At 36.2% G+C, this 21,125-nt stretch overlaps 2 protein-coding genes across 2 annotated transcripts; both read left to right on the forward strand.

The window, feature by feature from the left end:
• Positions 1-15,673: 15,673 nt before the first annotated feature.
• LOC141500848 (tropomyosin alpha-4 chain-like) lies at positions 15,674-16,815 on the forward strand. Its single transcript, XM_074204346.1, has one exon. It carries the CDS (start codon positions 15,719-15,721, stop codon positions 16,328-16,330), a length of 612 nt encoding a protein of 203 aa, XP_074060447.1. The 5' UTR covers positions 15,674-15,718; the 3' UTR covers positions 16,331-16,815.
• A 2,884-nt stretch (positions 16,816-19,699) lies between these two features.
• Positions 19,700-20,641, forward strand: LOC141497478 (olfactory receptor 1f45-like). The gene has a single exon (XM_074200128.1). It carries the CDS (start codon positions 19,700-19,702, stop codon positions 20,639-20,641), a length of 942 nt encoding a protein of 313 aa, XP_074056229.1.
• Positions 20,642-21,125: the final 484 nt, after the last annotated feature.

A 21,125-nucleotide genomic window follows, 5' to 3' on the forward strand; every position in this document is an offset into this window, starting at 1 on the left:
GTTATTTTTTTTAGTTTTTGCAAAGCAATGGAGTTAAGTGACTTGCACAAGGTCACACAGCCTAGGTAATTATTAAGTGTCTGAGGTCGTATTTGAACTCAGATCCCCCTGATTCCAGGGCTTTTACTCTATAGATTGAGCCATCTAGCTGTCCAAAAATAAATAATAAGTTATTAAATACCAAAACTAATGTGTATTTTCCTCAATGCTTATTCTTCTTGACCTCTCTGCTGCCTTTGACACTCTCAGTCTCACTTTTATGCTTGTTAAAGTCTTCTAAGTTTTTGTGACACTACTGTCTTACAATTCCTTCAATTCATCAGACCACTCCTTTTCAGTTTTGTTTTCTAGGCCTATTCCTACAGAACATTCCTGAAAACTGTGGGTATTCCACAGTGCTCTATGCTGAGCCATCCTCGATTCCTGATATACACTATTTCATTTGATGGTCTCTACAGCTTCCATGGATTCCATCTCTATATCAATGACTCTTAAATATACACATCTAGCCCTAACTTATTTGCTCACCTTTAAGCTTATAATGTCAACTACATATTAAATATCTAGAACAATATATCTTGTAAAAATGTTCAAAATTAAACTAGTTATCTTTCCTTCCAAACACTCACCATCTCTATGTGGAAAACAAAGCTTTTCAAAAACTCACTGGACTAAAAAAGACCTTGAAAGATACAACCTGTTGGTTGTATAATTTTCCTATAACAAATCTTTACAAATGTGATGGATGACACTTCAATTCATTCATATTTTGTTATTGGAACACAATTTTAAATTTTCTAATTTAAATTTTAAATTTTCAAATTTAATGTTTAAATGTTTGAATCTGTTCTTATACAAAGTTTACATAACACATTTCAATTTAGTGTGTTTCCTTTACTCCCTAAAATTTTGCAAAAGAAAATTCTTAAGACCAGATATTTCTAAAAAGTTTTATGATTACAAGATTTTCTTTATAGTTATCTTAATAATCTTATAAATTCCAAAACTCATATTCAAAATTTTCTTAAATCATTTTCCTATTCAAAGTATAAAAGTTTGCAAATTCTTCTTATCTGTATCAGTGCTATTATAACTTCTTAGTGCTCTAACTTATAAGAGCTTTCTATCCTCACTGATAAAATGATGTTCTAGGAATTGGAGATTCCCCACATTTTGAGATATCAGAATAGTATGTACTAATTCTTTACCTTTACTGTTTATCATTCCCCGGACACCCCAAGTTTTTCGAATACATGAACTATATCCCTCTTTTTAGCAAATATAAAACCTGATTAAGAGCACTTAACTCAGAAGTCTATGCTAACAAAGGTTTTGGCAGACACACAGCCTCTATCAAGGCCATTCTGACCCTATCTGTTTTAGCATTCCCATTAGTTCTTTTTCCTCCTATGACTTTGGAGGAGACAAAAAAAATTATAACCAAAAAAAATCAATATTTTTTTACAAATCCCTTAAATCAGTTACATGTATTTTCAGATAACTTTGTACACAGGATTAACATATTATAGAATAAACCAATTTGAAAAAATGAGTTAACATTTACCTAGCAATTTCATATCAAACTTTTCATTTTTTGGAATATAATACTTTTGCAGATAATCTACTGCCAGCTATTGCAAAAGTGACAGTTAAATGCAATTTTCAGATTACCCCAAAACACATATCTACATATAGTCTTCTAGCTCTCTATACTCTCTTCTCTTCTTACAATGATTTGTAAATAACTTTTCAAAGTTTCAGAACACCATCATCTATTTATACAAACTTCACAAATCTTTCAAAAATCCCAGGTCTTACAGAACCCATTGCTCAGACTGAATGACTTACATTTTCCTTTAATGTACTATTCCATTATTCTTTTCCATAAACTTTTTTATTAAGACAAATCAACAAAAAATAATTTTAAGGATAATTACAATTTCTACTAGGTCCCTTACAAGTATAATTTGCCAAATCAGTAAGTAAAACCCTGTTAGACAATCAGACCAGAAAACAAATAGAAAATAAGAGAAAATAATAGAACCTCTTCTTTCCCCAAAAAACATGATTTTTAGCACTGAATCATGAGTTTTGGGGATAAGAAAAAGACCCAATTTTGAAAAGAGAGAAAGTAATGAAAACAAAGACATGATAGCAGACCTGACCATGCAGAGACAGCTAAGAGCTTCCCTCTGCCTGTATTTTAAAACAAACACATATAAAATACAACAAAAAGAGTCAGAGCACTTCGAACCAGAGAGGACCCCAAGCTCTGGGAAAAACTCCACCTAACTCTCACACTAGAAGAAAAACCAGAGAACATTCCATTTATCACAATGCATTTTTCTATACGGATTATTAATATTTAACACTTTTAGATTTTAGCTGGTATAACTTTTGAGAAGGAAAACAGTCATTCAAAAATCCCTCAGCCTAATTGGAATATCCCTTGTCTCCTACATCAACTAGAATAAAGCAAATAAGTTCTTATTAAGGGGAAAATGCTAAGTCTTTTCTGGGGTGAGGGTGAGGGGGTGGAATCTTCTGGGGTTTTTTTAGGATTTTTCAAGGCAAATGGGGATAAGTGGCTTGCCCAAGCCCGCACAGCTAGGTAATTATTAAGTGTCTGAGGCCAAATTTGAACTCAGCTACTCCTGACTCCAGGGCTGGTGCTCTATCCACTGCGCCACCTAGCCACCCCAAATCTTCTGTTCTTAAATCCTCACTTAACCCATAATTTCCTGAAATAACTAAGATTATCACAATCTATATTGATAAATTACTGAAGCTATAATGTTATGGTATCATTCTGGTATAAATTAATTATTTGGTTTCCCCTTATTTCTTTTATTTATTTATTTTTGGCATTACTTAGTATCCAAATTATAGACTTTAGAATTAGCCTGACTCTTCTGTCTTTCTGGAATTTACTTCCCCAAAACTTTATCAAATTAAAAATAATATTTCTTTTTATGATTTCTTTATATAACATATTTGATAATATATACTGTCTCCAGATTCTTTTAACTCCAAATAAATTTTCTTTTTAACACTCACTTATCCATATCTTCATGAAGTAATTTTCTTTCTCTCTCTCTCTCTCTCTCTCTCTCTCTCTCTCTCTCTCTCTCTCTCTCTCTCTTCTAGCTAGGGCTTTTTCTAAAAATCTTATTTCTCCTAACTTCAAGGTCAAGAGATAAGAACCAGAACTGCAGGTGGACAAGCCATGGATAGGCAGAGGGAAGGGGGAAAGCATTCTGGTAGAATCAAAATGAAGAAGTGGGGAAGAACATTTTATCAAATTAATATTCATTTATCTGTTCAGACACTGTTCCCCAATCATATAGATTCAAAGTACCTCCTAAGTTCAATTCTCCTTTCCTTGGGAAACATGTAGAACATTCATAAATGATCTATAAAAATTTATCTATTTGTTTTTTGATTTCTAAGACCTCTTTAGCCAGTTTCTTTAAAATATTTACGTCTTTAGATAGTTCCTTCTCTATTACACCCAATGTACTACCTCAGGAAAAATGAAACTGAAAGCCTTGCTATATTTGACTTTCTTCCAAGCCTCCTCCTTACCCTTAATTCATCTGGGCACTTTTGATGGCTCCTCCACAAGGGGTTTCTTCTCCTGAAAGACTCTCTCAGTCTCCTGACCACTTCAAGACCCTGACTTGTCCCACGTTAGGGGTGCCAAATAATAGAGGCCCCCCTGACAAGCAGGGGGATTAGTACGGCTCAAGATAGAAATGAAATGTTCACACACAGGTAGGGGTGCTAGCAGGACAACTAGCAGAGCAGCTAGTTGGAGCATCTAGGTGAACTAATTAATTTGAAACTAAATAATCTAATTCTAAAGAATGAATGGGTCAAATAAAAATTCATATAAAAATCAATAACTTCAAGAGAGAATGATAATGAGACAACATATCAAAATTTATGGGATGCATAAAAAACAGTACTTAGGGGAAATTGTATATCTCATAATGTTTCCATAAATAAAATAGATGAAAATGAGATCAGTGAATTCAATATGTAATTTCAAAATTATAAAAAAGAAAAATTTAAAAAATTCCAATTAAAAATCAGAATAGAAATTTTGGAAAATCAAAGTAGAGATTAACAAAATTGAGGAACTTTTAAATAAAAGTAAGTCTTGGTTTTATGAACAAAACAATAAAATAGATAAAGCTTTAGTTAATTAGATTTTAAAAAGAAAAGCGAATAACTAGCATAAAATGAAAAGGATGAATATGCCACCAGTGAATAGGAAATTAAAGAAATAATTAGGAGCTGTTTTACCCAACTGAATGCCAATAAAACTAATAATCTAAGTGAAAGAATATTTTTTAAACAAACTTAAGTTTCCTAGAAAAAGAAAAGAGAAACTGAACTACTTAACCCCATTTTAGAAAACAGAAATTCAATAAGTCATCAATAAATTCTCTTAAGAAAAAAATCTTCAGACTTAGAAGGATTCACAAGTGAATTCTACCATACATTTAAAGTACAATTCATTTCAATACTATGGACTCATAAGAATATGAAATCAGACCAACCACTGTGAGAAGATTACCAATTTCAGATACTTCTATGTTTGAAAAATTCTGACAGGAATTCTAAGTATCTAGGAGTTAGACCAAAAGTTTCAGTCTTTGAAACCTAAGTGTTATATTTCTGAGTTATGTGACCTTAGACAATTTCTTCAACTTCTCTTGGGATAGGTTTCCTCAGTTGTATAATGATCACTAACATTCTATTAAACAATAAATCTGTGATCATATTACCCTGTATTGTCAGCTCTGAGAAACTGCCTTGGGAGGGAAAGGTGGTCACTTTACCTGGTTTGGAGTATTTCCTGTTTACCTGACTGAGAAGGAATTAATTGTAATTAATTGTATGTACTTGAAATTAAACATAAAAGAACCAAAATTTAACTAGGCCCTTTGGGTTTCTTGACTATGACTTGGGTAGGCAATGAGATTCAGGGAAAAGATCACTGATCCTGAGATTAGTTAGCATTGTGTTTCACCTTGAGGATATCATTTAATTAAAATGTACTTTCTTTCATTAATTAGTAAATTGGACTAAAGCGATGGAATCTATGAGCAATGTAGGTTGTTTGGCTTGAACAGAATCTAGGAGGAAATTGTTACTTTACATATGTGTGTGTTTGTATATATACACATATATATGATATATCATATATAAATATGTATATATATATATATATATATATATATATAATATATGTATACACATTACTATGAATGGGGTCTGCCTTTAACTGTTGTTGCCTATGTGCAAGTTTGAGAGTGGAAAAACAAAGGAACTGACCGCAACTGGATCAGACCAAGTCTGCTCCAACTGGTCCTTAGTTGACCTAGGGTCCTTGTCCTTTGTAAATGACATACAACTATACACTCCCCTGTGCTCATTAGTATAATAACCAGGGCAGGGAAAACATTATTAGAAAGTGGTATGGATTAGATTGTCTTTCAAACTGCCTATAAGATTGGACATTGTCATGATTTACTGACTTTCTTGGTAGGAGAAATGGTCCTTTTCTGCAGAAATGTTTATTAATAAAGAGCTATTTTTATAACTCTGGACTAAGTATTTATAATTATGAGCCATTTATTACAATTTTCAGGTCTCATTCATAATTATAAATCATAATCCCTTGAAATTTTCCTGGAAGAACGTAGGAAAGGAGACCTCACACCTACTTGGATTCAGGCAAATAATCTACTTTTTTCCCAGAGAAATATCTAGGAGATTTCTAAAAAAGTGGAACCAAGTGATGAAATGCTTAAGGGTAAAAACTAAGGTATGGGACCATCCCTTAAGGTTGTAAGGTAGTTGCAGAAAACTACCTTAAAGACTGGTTGAGAAGTCCTTCTGCTGTGCAGGGGCCCAAGACTGGGAAACTGGAACTCAAATAGAGCCCAGGGGATGGGAAGAAAAGGTATGCAAAATTGGATGGGGAAGTCAGGGTTCCCCTCCAGGAATTTCCCCAAAAGAAAAGGTCTACAGTGTGGGAAAGTTCCTAGCTGACCAGAGAGGCTGGTGTGGCTCAGGACCAGAAGTACTGGAAGGACAACCAATCAAATCCAGATGGTTGCGTGTCTGTGTGTGTGTGGCATTAGTGCAAGTCTTTCAATTTCATGTCATCTTCTATTGTCTATGATTAACTGTTGCCAAGCTGTTTGGGTCAGTTCTAACCTTGAATTTTTTCAGGGTCAGGGGCCTGGTTTTAATTTTCAAACTGTGGGGGGCTAGGACATGTGCCTGAGAAATTTCAGGAGGTGGAGGGAGGAGGTGAGGTCTGTAGTTTTTTGAGTCTCCCTTTTGATGCTCATCTTCTCCCCCACTGACCTGGTGGAGCTGGGTTTGGAGTCGGAGAAGGAGAGGGAGAGAGCTCTTAAAGAGACAGCATCCTTAGAGGTTGTTGCTTTCATCTCATAGGGGATTTTGTGCTGTGGTATTAAGAGAATTTTAAAAAAAAGAATAAATTTTCAAGGTTAGGAGAGAGGGGAGATGATTTGGGGGTTGTGAGGGATATAAGGGGAAGCCTAAGAAGGTATGGGAGGGCAGGATTCTAATTCCCATGGCTGTCTGAGGAATCCTCTGCATTCTCCCTGGATTGGGGGGAAAGGGGGGCTGTGCACGTGGTAGCTTAATCCCATCCCCATCTCCTTAGGAATTTTAACTCCAGTCTGTCCAAGTGTTTAGGAGGTCAAACAGGAGGAGAACTCCACCCTTGGAGAGAGAGGGCAGGAGAAGCAACTTAACTTTAATGACTTTAATCCATTAGCTGTGAGGATGGAAAGCAAGATGCACCTGAGATGTGTGGTGGGAAAGCATGAAAATAAGGAGGCTGGAGGCTTGAATATCTTTTAAATGAAAATTTCTTTAAAAAAAAAGAAAAATGCTAACTTGAAATTTAAACTAGTTGACTTTGTGAGGCCACTTTTTAAATTCAGCACTTAAGAGGAATTTGAGTTAGAGTTGTTTGTATACATATACATACATATTCATACACATATATATGTATGTATATAAATATAAATGTATGCATGTATGTATGTGTTTATATAATTATATAAAAGTTGTTAATTTAATTATATTAATTAATAAGGAATATTTTGAAAAGAAATTGTTAAATTGATCCATCTTCTTTCACCTATATAATTACAGTTTATCTTCTGATTTAAGGAAAGAAATGTAACTCATCTAAATATATCAGAAAAAAGATAACATGGTATTTTTTGGAAATATTTTGGGGAGAAAAATTCTTTGCAGTTAAGGATGTTTGAGTCATTGTTGTAGTAAGAGCAAAAGGTTAAGTCTGTTTTTATTTCGAAGTCACTTGCTGGATACTCTTTAAGATGGTTGTATAATGTATATGTTTAAAGCTTAGGCTAATTTAGCAATTTTCAATGAGTTCACTTGTGTAGTGAAACAATTTTATAAAAGTTTATTTTGTTAAAGTGAGATGTGTATATCAGTACAACAGTGGACAAGTCAAAATGTAAGTTGTCATTACCTAAGAAGCTCTATAATTTTAATGTCTAGTGATGAAAATATGAATATTGATCTCATTAAAATGTTATGTCAAGAAGGTCTTTTACCAGAAAGGAAGTTCTCTCCAAGTCACTTGAATTGGAAAGGATATTTTTGGGAACAGACTCTAAAGAATTAGGACATCAGAAGTCTCCAGAAGAAAGAAAATTGGACAAGAAGTTTGTGTTAATTTCAATATATCTAGCATTTAATTGTACTGGTTATGACAGATGATGGCCCCCTTTTAATCTCTGTAACTTTCCCCTTGATTTTGCAAGTATTTCACTTATCCTTATGCACCCTCCTTGAATATAAATCTCATGTTTGTTGTCTGCCCATTGATAAGAAGGAGAGTTGGGATTATCAAACTCAATTTATATTCCCAACAGACTCAAAACAGTACAGGCAGTGATGGAAGTCATTACTAACCAATGGATGAAGGTCTTGATAAAAATTTATGAGGATGTGATTTATGAAAGAAATCACTAATAAGATGTGGAACCCAAATTCTGATTACAAAGACTAGGATCTCACTGTAGCTCTTGGTGCTAGATACAGCTATGGAAGACAAAAAAAATTGACTCCATCCTGAGTCCTGAGATTAGTTCAGGTCTGGTCCTGAGTTGACCTAGGATTCTTGAGCTTTACAAATAACATATAACTATATACTCCCCTGTGATCATTAGTATAATAACCAGGGCAGGGAAAACATAATTATTAGAGAGTAGTACAGGGGTTAGATTGCAACCCTGACCAATGGATGGCACAAAGAGAAGGACAAGTCTGTGAGATTGCATATAAGACAAAGAAAATTCCCTGCCTTTCTGAGTAGGAGAAATAGTTCTTTTTCTGCAGAAAAAAAATATTAATACAGAATTATTGTAATCACTTTTCACTAAGTAGTTATAATTATGAGCCATTTAGAACAGTCTAAGATCCCCTCCAGGTATAGAACTGTGATTGTGTAATGGTTATGTTCCAAATGAGATATTTACATGAAACTAACATAAATTCTTTATTCTTTGAGTTATGCCCTTCTCAAATCTGATGTCCTAGAATTTCTGTTCTAAGTCCCAAATAAATTACAAATTTCTATGCTTCAAGATCTAAAATCCCTTTCTTGAAAGAGATCTAGAAACACAAGGAGCTCCAGATGTTGCTGACAGAACAGTGTGGTGAAAATCAATTTAAAAATTTAAATCATCTTCTTCCCCAAAGGAAGCAGAGTCCAAAGTAGAATGGAGACCAAATAATTACCTAGTGTTTATCTCTAACAAGGGGCTCAGGGAATTGATTCCCAGGGTCCAAGGGCTCCTTATAAAATACTTACAATGATTCCTATACATTATTTCTAGGGAAGAGAATAGGCTCTGGCTCGCATGAGCATTACCTTCTAGAAGAGTCCACGGCTTGGGTTATTTACCTATTTGAAACTTATCTGTCACTAGGGGCCCAGAGGAAGCAACACCTTGGTCCTCCAAGAACCGAAGAGAAGGCAGAGGTCAAACACCCAAGTAAGTGTAGAGAGGTAAAAGGGCATTTTCTGTTCATTTAAAGATCAGTCTCACACAAAGGGATTCTGTGACTTTGTCTAAGAAACTTATTCTTAGAAGGAATTTGAGAATGCAGAATGTCAGAACTGGATAAGCTATTAGATCAAATAAAATAGCATTTCAAAGACATAAAGGACTTAAATTATGAATCAGGTAGAGTAAACCTTAATATAAAATGTTCAAACTCAAAAGGTACTTAGAACATTGAATGTTAGAACTGCATTGGGCTAAAAATAATCTGCTAATTGTTTAATAACTAACTTGGGCATGAAAATTGAACTATACCTCTGACTTTAACTTAGTTGAATCATTTGTAAAATGAGACACTGGTTCTGATGCTAAATAATTTCAAACATCAGGGGATTCAAAACTGGGAGGAATGTCAAAGCAAAACATGTCAAGATTTCTGACGAGATAAAATGTAAGAGCCAGGAGGGGTTTGGGGCAGAGCTGTCAAACTCTCATTACAGGAGACATATTGCTCACAGCTCTCACAAGTACTGTCTGAGCCAAATTAAAACACAATTGGCAAATATTGAAAAATAAATAAAAATAATATAATAATTAATAAAACAAACAATATTACATTTTGAAACAGTCATTTCACAATATACAGAGATCTACTTGAGTTTAGTTTCACCACTTTAGAATTGAAGTAAGAGCCTTTAGAACATAGAAAAAGTGAATGTCAGAACTGAAAAGGACTTGAAAGCAGGAAATACAGAATTTAGAACTGAAATATCACAAATGCATGGTACCTTACACAATAGATTACCAGAAACAGAGAGGAAAAAGCCGATCCAGTTCACAAAATCTATTAGTGGAAGATCTGAGGTTAGAATCTAAGTCTCATGAGTCCCATTCCAATACTCTTGCCCCTACACATTCATGACTTTGTTTTTCAAACCTCAAAATTTAGAGAAGAATCCAATTTCCAGACAAGGATAAAGAAATTATCACTTTCATAATTTCCTGTCATGCCTCCCCCTACTCCTCCCCAAAGAAACATTCTTATTCAGCACCATAATTATGTTCCTAGTATCAATTAGCTTCAGGGAAGAATGAAGGACTTTCTCCTATCCCATGCAAACTAACAGGATACAGTTCACAGGGAACAGAACTCTATGGTATGGAACTGAAAACACTTGGTCTGAATTTCTATGTAAAGCCATTGACTTACTTCACCTATATTTTAAGAAAGTATTTGCAAAGTTTCTCCTCCTAATTCCTGTGGATAGCAAAGGAAGATGTGGACAAGATATAATACAATGAGGGGGCGTTAGGTGGTGCAGTGGATAAAACACCAGCCCTGGAGTCAGGAGTACCTGGGTTCAAATCCGGCCTCAGACACTTAATAATTACCTAGCTGTGTGGCTTTGGGCAAGCCACTTAACCCCCAGTTGCCTTGCAAAAAAAAAAAAAAAAAAGATAAAATACAATTAAATAGTCCTCCTTAGGATGTAGTAGGTCTTCCATCTCTGAAGGTCTTTAAGTGAAGGTGACAAGAAAAACTATTTAAGAGAATATTATAGAAAGGATTTCTATTCAAGTGAGAGTGAACTGTACTTTTGAGACTATGATAATAACATTGCTGGAGATTGCTATCACCAATTTAAGACTGAGATCTTGAATGGTGAAAGAATTAATTTACAATCCTCGAATTTTAAAAATGGCTCAGGATTTTATTATACAAGCCTGCAAAGTATATAGATAAAAAATCTTTTCTTCTCCTGAAGAAGCAGCAAGTTTTTGGAAAGCTGCTGGAGAGCAGGAGAATAGCAAAAAAAAAGGAGGCAGGGTTTGTTTGAGAGAGTGAGAGAGAGAGAGAGAGAGAGAGAGAGAGAGAGAGAGAGAGAGAGGGAGGGAGACAAGTAAACACAGATGTAAACAGAGGCAGAGACAGAGAAAGCCAGGAGAACTGACTGGGCTAAGACTGGAGTGAGTCTGCAGGTCATGAGGGGAATCAAGGCCAGACTTTTATTGCCTTTCCCATTTTCTGGGTAAGAAGGTACCTTCTACACAACTGAAGCCAGATAAAACTCTGGAAGCTAGTGGGTGTGAAAATGGGGAGACTTTACAAATTTACATTTAACAATAGAACAATAGGAGTCAATTTACATCACAGGAAGAGATAACATTTTTCTTATTAGACAAATATTTCTATCATGCTCAGACAGAATTTAACAGTGTAAAAAAATATAATTTTTTTCCAGTTACAAACTCTTATGTCCATAACTCCCTGCATTATATTCCCATAACTCCAGGCATCTTTAAAACTTGAAGGAATTCAGGGAAAATTGGAGGTGGAGATGAGGAGGGAGCAAATGGTTTATGGAACAATCAGTGAAAATGCCCAAAATCAGAGGATGATTCTTGTGTAAGAAACAGCAAATATCACTGAGTCACAAAACTGAGAGTTTAGAAAGTAAAATGTGAGAATACTAGACAGGTAAGAGGGGACTGGATTGTGAAGAGCTTTAATCATCAAACAAGATTTTATAATTGATCCTGGAAATTACAGAAGTCATTGAAGTTGTTTAGGGTTTTTTGTTTGTTTTCTTTCTTTTTTAAATACAGAGAGGATGTGGTCATTCTGGCACTTTAAGAAGATCAGTTTTATAGCTCAGTAGAGAATGAATGGAGTGAGGAAGACCAACCACTACCTTATTGCAATAATACAGGCTTGAAGTCATGAGGGTCTGAAGCAGGATAAGGGCAGTGTCACAGGGAAGAAAGAGATATATGAGAGATTAAAAGGATTTTTCAAAAAAAGATTTTATATAGGCTGGGATGAGGTGAGAGTGAGACAGGAGTGGGTCCTGGGAAGAATGTTGTTGTGTCTTCAATAGTAGAAAAGAAATTTTTTTTAGAAAATGAAGAAAATAATGGGTTCAGAAATGGACATGGGGAGTTTACGATATCTGCCCTCAGAAAGTTACTCATTATGAGTCCATGGAAATATCACTTAACCCTACTTGCACTCATCTTTAAAATGAGCTTGGAAAGGAAATGGCAAAACACTCCAGTAAATTTACCAAAAAATAAAAAAATGAGGTCAGGAAGGGTCAGACATAACTGAAACAACTAAACAACAAGAAAAAGGGCAACCACTTCAATATGTCCAGTTGGCAGTTGGATATGGGAGACTAGAGATCAGGAAAAGGGTTAGAGCTAGAAGGGAGAATTTCAGAATCATCTGCAAAGTTATAACAATTGAATCTGCCTTGTTCACCACATCTCTATCTTAGATTTCCTTGCACAAGTATATTGTCTAATTATATAGTGCTATTGAACATGTATTCTGTTCTGTCTTTTGTACTTTTGCATAAGGCATAGCTTATTAAAATCATATTGTAATGAATCTCTCTCTACCATGTTTCAGGGATACAATTTAAAATGTGTATCCTATTGCTAGAATCTCTGGTTCATCTTGTTACCCTTGTTACACTTTGTACATTTTATAAACATATGACTGTGTGTTCCCTTTGAGGTTATTCTTTACTGTGAATTACTGGTACTCCACTGCTCTTATCCTTCCTTTCCTATACTTCTACCTAGCTCTAGTAGTAACTCACACAATTTGAACAAAATGAAAATATCTTTATGGAAAAACAGAGAATCCCTTCTCAGCTATAATAAACATGTATGAATACAGGTCTATAGGTTTTCAAGTCCTTTGTTTTCTCACATCTCAGTGGATAGAGCACTGATCTTGAAGTGAGGAAGACTGGAGTTTCAATCAGGTCTCAGTCATTTGACACAAGCTGTGTGACTTTGGATAAGTCACTTAACCCTGATTGCTTTGCATCCAGTACCATCTCCAGTTGTCCTGATTCAGATCTGGCCATTGACCCATATATATCTAGAAGAGAAAGTGAGGCTTGTGAGAGCCCAGCACTCCCTCACTCAAATCCAATTCAAGTGTTAGTCATGGCATCACCTCCCTATCGTCTTGTCCTTCTTTGAGACCAAAGAACAAACATCACCATCATACGTAAGCCATTCTACAATGCCCCACACCAGTAACATACTCATGATGTTGAAATGTAATACCCCAATTTTTAGTCTCAAAAACAATGTTCACTGACAAAGGCCCAAGATCTCAAAGTTCCTACAGTGATGCATGGAATTATTCTATATAACAATGTTAGCCAGAAGTTGGCACAGTTTTTTGTATTTCTATCATTCATGATTTTTGATGATTTCCAAGGTAGAGTTTCTTATTTCAAAGGAAAACAGCACAATGAGTGACTATTGCCACTATAATCTTATAATCTAAAATTATGTGCAGTCTCTTTTAATACTGAAAATATTGAGTACACATGAAATATAGTGTTTTCTAACATATTTATCACTGTTAGAAATCTTTTCAGAATAGAATCATACTATCAGGTGATGCAGAAAGGAGATGTTGGAACCTTTCTATGCCTCTAATCAATAGCAAATCATAAGAATTTGATAATGAAATATTTGTTTATAATGTGATTTTGAGATCAAAATGATAGGGATAACTGAGTGAATCAAATCAAACTCCTCTGGCTACTAAAGTACTTTAAGTATCTATCATTTCATGTATATGTAGATTAAATGTAGATTGAATATTTTCTATAACTGCATTGAGTGGAGTTATTATAAAAAAAAAATCTTCAGAACAGTCTGAAAAGAACACTTACAATTCAAACTGAATGGTCCTTAAACATTAGACACACATTCCATGACCACTAAAGACATTTCCATGCCATGTTTCCAGAATGAACCCTGAATTTTGAGTAATAAAAACATTTAAGGGAGCCGCCCAGCAGAAGCCACCAAGGAGCTGCTCCTTGATTGTTCAGCCCATGGAAGGTAAGGGAATAGAGGGAGATTGTCAAGGTCTGTCCTCTGTCCCTGGGACAGGACTCTGGGGCTTTGACCATATTCAGACCCTGGTCACAGTCTGGGGCCCCAGAGGGGAGAACTTATGCCCATCCAACAGATGAGGAGAGCAGTCAGAGCCTCACATTCTGAGGTCCTTGCAGGGTTGTCCCAATAATACTCAAAATCTCAGGAGCAGCCCAAAAGCAGACATAGGTTGGGGAAATGGGTAAACAGGAAAAAAGGAGCCTGACCATAGACAATTACTTTGGTCCCATGGAAGACCAAAATACACAGTCTGAAGATGTGTAAGTCTGAGCTTCTAAAGATTTCAAGAAAGTTGAGCTCAGGCTATGACAGAGTTCAAATAAGATTTTTAAAAACAAGTAAGGGAGGTAAAAGAAAAATTGGGAAAAAAAATGAGAGAGACTGGGGAAAAACATGAAAACCAAGTCAGCAACTTAGTCAAGGAGATCCAAAAAAAAATGTTGAAGAGAATAACATATTAAACACCAGTTTAGGTCAAATGGATAAAACATTTCAAAATGTTATTGAGGAAGAGAATGTTTTAAAAAGCAGAATTGGTCATATGGAAAAAGAGTTAAGAAAGCTCTTTGAGGAAAACAAATCCTTCAGATGTAGAATGGAGCTAGAGGAAGTTGCATACTTTGTGAGAAATCAAGACACAATAATTCAACATCAAAAGAATAAAAAACTAGAAGAAAATGTGAAATATCTCATTGAAAAAAAACAACTGATATGGAAAACAGATCCAGAAAAGAGAATTTAAAAATTATTGGGCCACCTGGAAGTCATGATCAGGAAAGAGACTTGGCCTCATTTTTTAAGAGTTTCTACAGGAAAATTGCCCTGATATCCTAGAAGCAGAGGGTAAAATAGAAATTGAGGGAATCCACCAATCTCATCCAGAAAGAGTCAAAAAAATAACAACCCAGAGGAATATTATGGCCAAGTTCCAGAACTCCCAAGTCAAAGAGACATTATTAAAAGTAGCCAGAAGGAAACAATTCAAATATTGTAGAGCTATAGTCAGGATTACCTAGGACTTAGCAGCATCTGCATTAAGGGTTCATAGGGCTTGGAATATAATATTCCAGAAGGCAAAAGAGCTTGGAATGCAACCAAGAATTAACTACCCAACAAAACTGAACAACCTCTTCCAGGGGAAAAGATGGATTTTCGATGAGACAGGAGAATTTAAAATCCAGTTGAAATGACCAGAACTGAACAAAAAGTTTGATCAAGTACAGCACTCAGGTGAAGCACAGACAGAGTGGACAAGTAGGGTAAATTATGAGGGTCTTAATGATTATGAACTCTATATTCCTGCATGGAAAGATATACTGATAATACTCATATGAACTTTCTCATTTAATAGAGTAGGTAGAAGGAGCTTTTTATGGATGAGGTATAGTAGAGAACTGAGTATGAAGATATAATATATAGTAAAAATGGAGTCAATGGGTGAAAAGGAAATGTACTGGGAGTAAGAGATCAGAGAGGTGCAATACACTAAGATATTTCATATAAAAGATATTTCATGTAGCTTTTGCAATGTTATGGAAGGGGGGAAGGTGAGGAGGAATGAGGGAGCCTTCATTCTCATTAGAAATGGCTTAGAGGCGGCTGCTTTCCCCAGCGCAGAGCAGCGGCGCCAGTCCCGCCAGCCCCAGCGCTCCCAGGCCGCCCTGCCCCGAGCCCCGAGCCCCCCAGTCCCCATGGCCGGCCTCAACTCTCTGGAGGCGGTGAAAAGGAAAATCCAGGCGCTGCAGCAGCAGGCGGATGAGGCGGAGGACCGAGCCCAGAGCCTGCAGCGGGAGCTGGACGGCGAGCGGGAGCAGCGGGAGAAAGCTGAAGGAGATGTGGCAGCTCTAAATCGACGGATCCAGCTAGTTGAGGAAGAGTTGCACCGGGTCCAGGAACGTCTGGCCACAGCCCTGCAGAAACTGGAGGAGGCAGAAAAGGCAGCCGATGAGAGTGAGAGAGGAATGAAGGTGATTGAGAACCGGGCAATGAAGGATGAAGAAAAAATGGAAATTCAGGAGATGCAGTTGAAGGAAGCCAAGCACATTGCAGAGGAGGCTGATCGAAAATATGAGGAGGTAGCCCGTAAATTGGTCATCCTTGAGGGTGAGCTGGAGCGAGCGGAAGAGCGTGCTGAGGTTTCAGAACTTAAATGTGGTGATCTGGAAGAGGAGCTGAAGAATGTCACCAACAACCTGAAATCCTTGGAGGCTGCATCTGAGAAGTATTCTGAAAAAGAAGATAAATATGAAGAAGAAATCAAACTTCTGTCTGACAAACTTAAAGAGGCTGAGACCTGGGCTTAGTTTGAAGAAAGAACTGTTGCAAAACTGGAAAAGACCAATGATGACCTGGAAGAAAAACTTGCCCAGGCCAAAGAAGAGAACGTGGGCTTACATCAGACACTGGATCAGACATTAAACGAACTTAACTGTCTATGAATCAAAAGAGAAGAATTTTGTTTGACAGAAACTCAAGAACTCCATGTTGTCCCCTTCCCTTGTAAGAAGTTTCTTCTATTATTGCATCTTTTCTTTACTGGAAATGTCAATCAAATTATGAATACCTGACCAATATTTGTTACCAGAGAGGCTTTGGGCACCAGTTAAATCTAGTTTCTCCTTTCAAACAGCACACTAAAGCTCCTAGTTGCCTTTTTTTTTATCCTTAAATTGCATTTTTTTTCCCTTAGGCAGGCAGGGTATTTAACTTAGGCCAAAATCTTCAAGATTGAGGGCATTCTGTTACACTATAGGCAATAGCAGGGAACCCAGCTGAGCTACTGGATCATGCCTGGGTTTTAAGCATTCCATGATACCCTTCTGTAAAATGAAGGGCAGGGGCCAGCTCATAAAATGGGTGGGGACTTTCCATCCATAGTGAAAAGGTTGTTTTAGGAAGTCATAAACCACAAAGAATGGCCTAATTATTGTGGCCCTTCCTCCCTCTCTTTACTACAGGGCAAACATCCTCTGAACAGTCACTGAGAAAATACTTTTAAAAGATAACCAACATCTACATTTTTTTTCTGGATGAGTATAGGAAAATCTGTTTTTGTATTGGTCCAAACATAGATGGCTTGCATAAAGACCCAAATGTGGCCTACAATTGTTACTTTTACTGTACGCCAAGACTTTTTTCCTTTAAAGGAAACCTCATTTTAGGAATTTAAGTGAGCTCAACCTATATTTGAACCAGTATGGTATTTTACTAACTTCTCATTTAGTAGTTGACTTCTGCAAAGCAATTGAAAGTCTCATTACAAATAAGGAACGATGTTTGCTCTGTTCCTTGATTCTGTATGACTGAGCACCAGTAACAAAGTCAACCAGCAATTAGTAGAAATTAATTTGACAACCTGTCTCACCAATGGATGTAGCATGCTAGTGCTTCCTGTGGTTGATTCCAGCCCTTTTTCCATGCCACTTTCTGTGTCCATGAATCTGTTGGCTAGAAATACAGTTCTAATGGTGCCTCACTGTCACTAAAGGAGAAATAAATTCAAATTGTCTTGATTTTATTTTAGACTGCCATAGTACAGTGAATAGAAGATTGTTCTGTTTCAGAGGGATTTTAATCTTTATTTTTGGGACCAATTCATAAAGACCAAAAACCTCCTGATTTAACTGGATACAGAGAATCAAATACACAGTACCTCTTTGACATTGTTATACAGTTTTCCTGTGTACAGCTCAGTGCTAAAACATTCCTTATTCCACAGCAGTGTGGAACAGATATGAAGACTCAAGTTTACAGTTGTGTTTAAAAATTACCCTGCTTCTGATTACTATTTATTGAGCATCACACTACCCAGAAACACACTAGGAAATGTGAAGTTGAATGAAACCAGTACTTTTCATTTAGATCTTTACCAAATGTATCATTTGTAATAGTATCACCTTTTTCTAGCTTTTGGTCAAATAAATTTTTACATAAACTGTTAAAAAAAAAAGAAATGGCTTAGAGAGGAAACAGCATATATGCTCAATAGGGTATAGACATCTAGAAGAAAAAGAGAGAAGGAGGAGAGGGGAGGGAAGGCATGATGTACATGATAGAGGAAAGGACAGATCATATTAGAGAATAGTTAGATATAACCCATTTTCTTTTTTACTTTTCTGAAGTAGTGGGATTGGGTGACCTATCTGGGTCCACAGGGCCAGGTGGTTGCTGGATGTCTTGGGTGGGATGTAGGCTTGGGGTCACTTGGCCCCAAGGCTGATGCTCTGTCCACTGCTCCACTCGACTGCCCCACAACACATTTTTGAAGAGGGACAGAATGAAAGGAGAAAGAAAATATAATAGATGGTAGTGGGGAGGAATGGATGGAGGGAATTACAGTCAGCAACAGCAACTGTGGAAAAATATGGAAGTAACTTCTATGATGGACTTACAATAAAGAATGTGATCCACCCAAGACAGGGTTGATGGCATCAGAACACAGACTGAAACACATTATTTTTCTCTTTCTTTCACTTTATTTCTCATGAGGTTTTATATTTTTGGGGGGGTAGGGGGTATTATTTTTACTCTTAAACAAGAATATTTTAGTATTGCTTAAATAAATTAAAGAAAATTTTTAAAAATTTTAAATGTACCATGTGGAACTGAAAAAACAGTTTAAAACCATTTAAGAAAATCAAGCTAAAATAGGGTTATAGCTCAAGCATTATTCTTATCTAGAATTGAAAAAAATTGCATTTTTTATAAAATGTAGGAATGATGCAGCTTAGTTTATAATGAGATCCATAATGTCCTTATTATTTTCCAATGATTTTTCTCTAGTTTGATATTCATTTTGTTCACCCTTTGATCTACACACAAAGCAGTCTGATATGATAGAAAGAGCATGGAACCAGCTGTCAGGATGCTCAGATTTAATTCATCTTCTACTACCTCCATTTATGATCATGAAACTAATCTTCCTGTTCCTTAATTTTCTTTTTCATATATTTAAAATTATTAAAGGTGTACTTCTGAAAGTTAGGTACGATAATAACAAATATCAAGATTCAATAGTCATTGTCTACTCTGTTTTCAGGTATTTGCTACCACAAACAATTGTATCAATTTCTTTTTATAAATTCTAGACTTTTATTGCTGCTTTTGCCTTCCTTGGGATACATGCCTAATACTGAAATCTTTGAAATAAAGGACATGAAGAGTTCAGTCAACTATGTTAAGAAAATTCAATTGAAAATGATTATATTTGCACCACTTCACAAATCTGCCAATGGACAGAACCATGCCTATCTTCCAGCAGTAAGTCCAATACTGAGCATCCTTATCTTTTGTCATCTCCACTAATTCTCAGATGGTGAAGAAAAAACCCAAAATTATTTGCATTCAAATTCCTATTATTGTCAGTGATTTGCTTCATGACAGTATGTGATTGCTTATCATTTAAACTTTTTTCTGAAATATATTTATTTTTTTAGTCCTTTTTCATTTATGCAATTGGCAAATGCCCCTTCTATGGGGTAACTTTTCTTGATTTTCTGTATATATTACATCAAGATCTATAAACTCTGATATTTTCTTCCATTGAAATATTTTTTGCACTATCCTATGTCTTTTAACTTTATCTTCATTGATTTTAATTTTAAAAAATCTTTTAAAACAACTTGTTTTAAATTTTTATTTCATTTTTTTGACATGTGTTTCCCAATAGATCCATGGAAGGGGAAAATCATTCAAGAATCTCTGAGTTCATCCTCCTGGGCCTTTCAGACCAGTCAAAGCAGGAGAGCCTCCTGTTCCTTGTATTCCTGATTATGTATCTGATCACAGTGCTGGGGAACTTGTTCATCATTCTGGCCATTAGAATTGACTCTCGTCTCCACACCCCCATGTACTTCTTCCTTACCAACTTGTCCCTGATTGACATCTGCTCCACCTCCACCATCATCCCCAAGATGCTAGTTAATTTTATATCTGGGAACAAAGCAATTCTTTACATCAGTTGCATGGCACAAGTTTTCTTCTTCCTTTGGTTTGTCGGATTAGATAGCATCATCCTTGTTGCCATGGCCTATGATCGCTACATGGCTATCTGTGCCCCATTACACTATGCTACAGTCATGACCCCAAGGGTTTGTGTCATTCTGTTTGGAATGTGCTGGCTTTGGGGTTGTATTAATGCCCTCACACATACTATTCTGCTGACCCAACTCTCATTCTGTGGTCACAATGAAATCTCTCATTTCTACTGTGACCTTAATATGGTAATAATATTGGCCTGCTCAGATACCTTCATCAATAACTTAGTGATCAACACAATGGGAGGACTGACAGCTTTTATTCCATTCATTGGCATTCTGATCTCCTACATTCACATTTTTGCCGCTGTGTTGAGAATCCGATCAAGTCAGGGGAAATGGAGAGCTTTCTCCACCTGTGGTTCCCATCTAATTGTGGTCTGTCTCTTCTATGGTTCGATCATTGGAGTATACTTCAGTCCCACATCTACACACACAGCAAAACAGGACACAGTATCGGCTGTAATGTACACTGTGGTTACTCCTATGATGAACCCTTTTATCTACAGCCTAAGGAACAGAGACATGAAACGAGCACTGAGGATGCTCCTCATCAGAAAATCAGGTCTCTCTTTGTAACTATAAATCAGGATTCTGGCTTTCTCATACTGCAATTTCACTTTGATGAAAAAAAAGGTTTTCAATGAGTCCTCTCTAGTCTAAGATTCAAACTGCACACTCCTAATCTGCCCAAGAGAAAATGCAATGTAATGAAGAGAGCATGGAATCACTTAGTTCTGTTATCTCTTCCTAGTTTGTAACTCTGAGGTACTCTGGTCTTCATTTTACTAATTTATAAAATAAAGGAACAGCAAGTAACGTGTTGCTTCCTGTTGTTGCTCAATTGCTTCAGTCATACTAGACTCTTTGTGACATCATTTGAACTCTTCTTGGCAAAGATACTGGAACAGTTTCCATTTCCTTCTCCTATAGATTAAAGCAAGCAAAGGTTAAATGACTCCCAGGACCACACCTGGGTCACATTTGAATTCAGGTCTTCCAGACTCTAGGCTTGTGATTATCAAATGTGCCACATTTGCCTAAAATTATGCAAAATGCTAAC

Source organism: Macrotis lagotis, chromosome X (assembly GCF_037893015.1).
Source record: "Macrotis lagotis isolate mMagLag1 chromosome X, bilby.v1.9.chrom.fasta, whole genome shotgun sequence".
In the NCBI taxonomy this organism is placed as follows: Eukaryota; Metazoa; Chordata; class Mammalia; order Peramelemorphia; family Peramelidae; genus Macrotis; species Macrotis lagotis.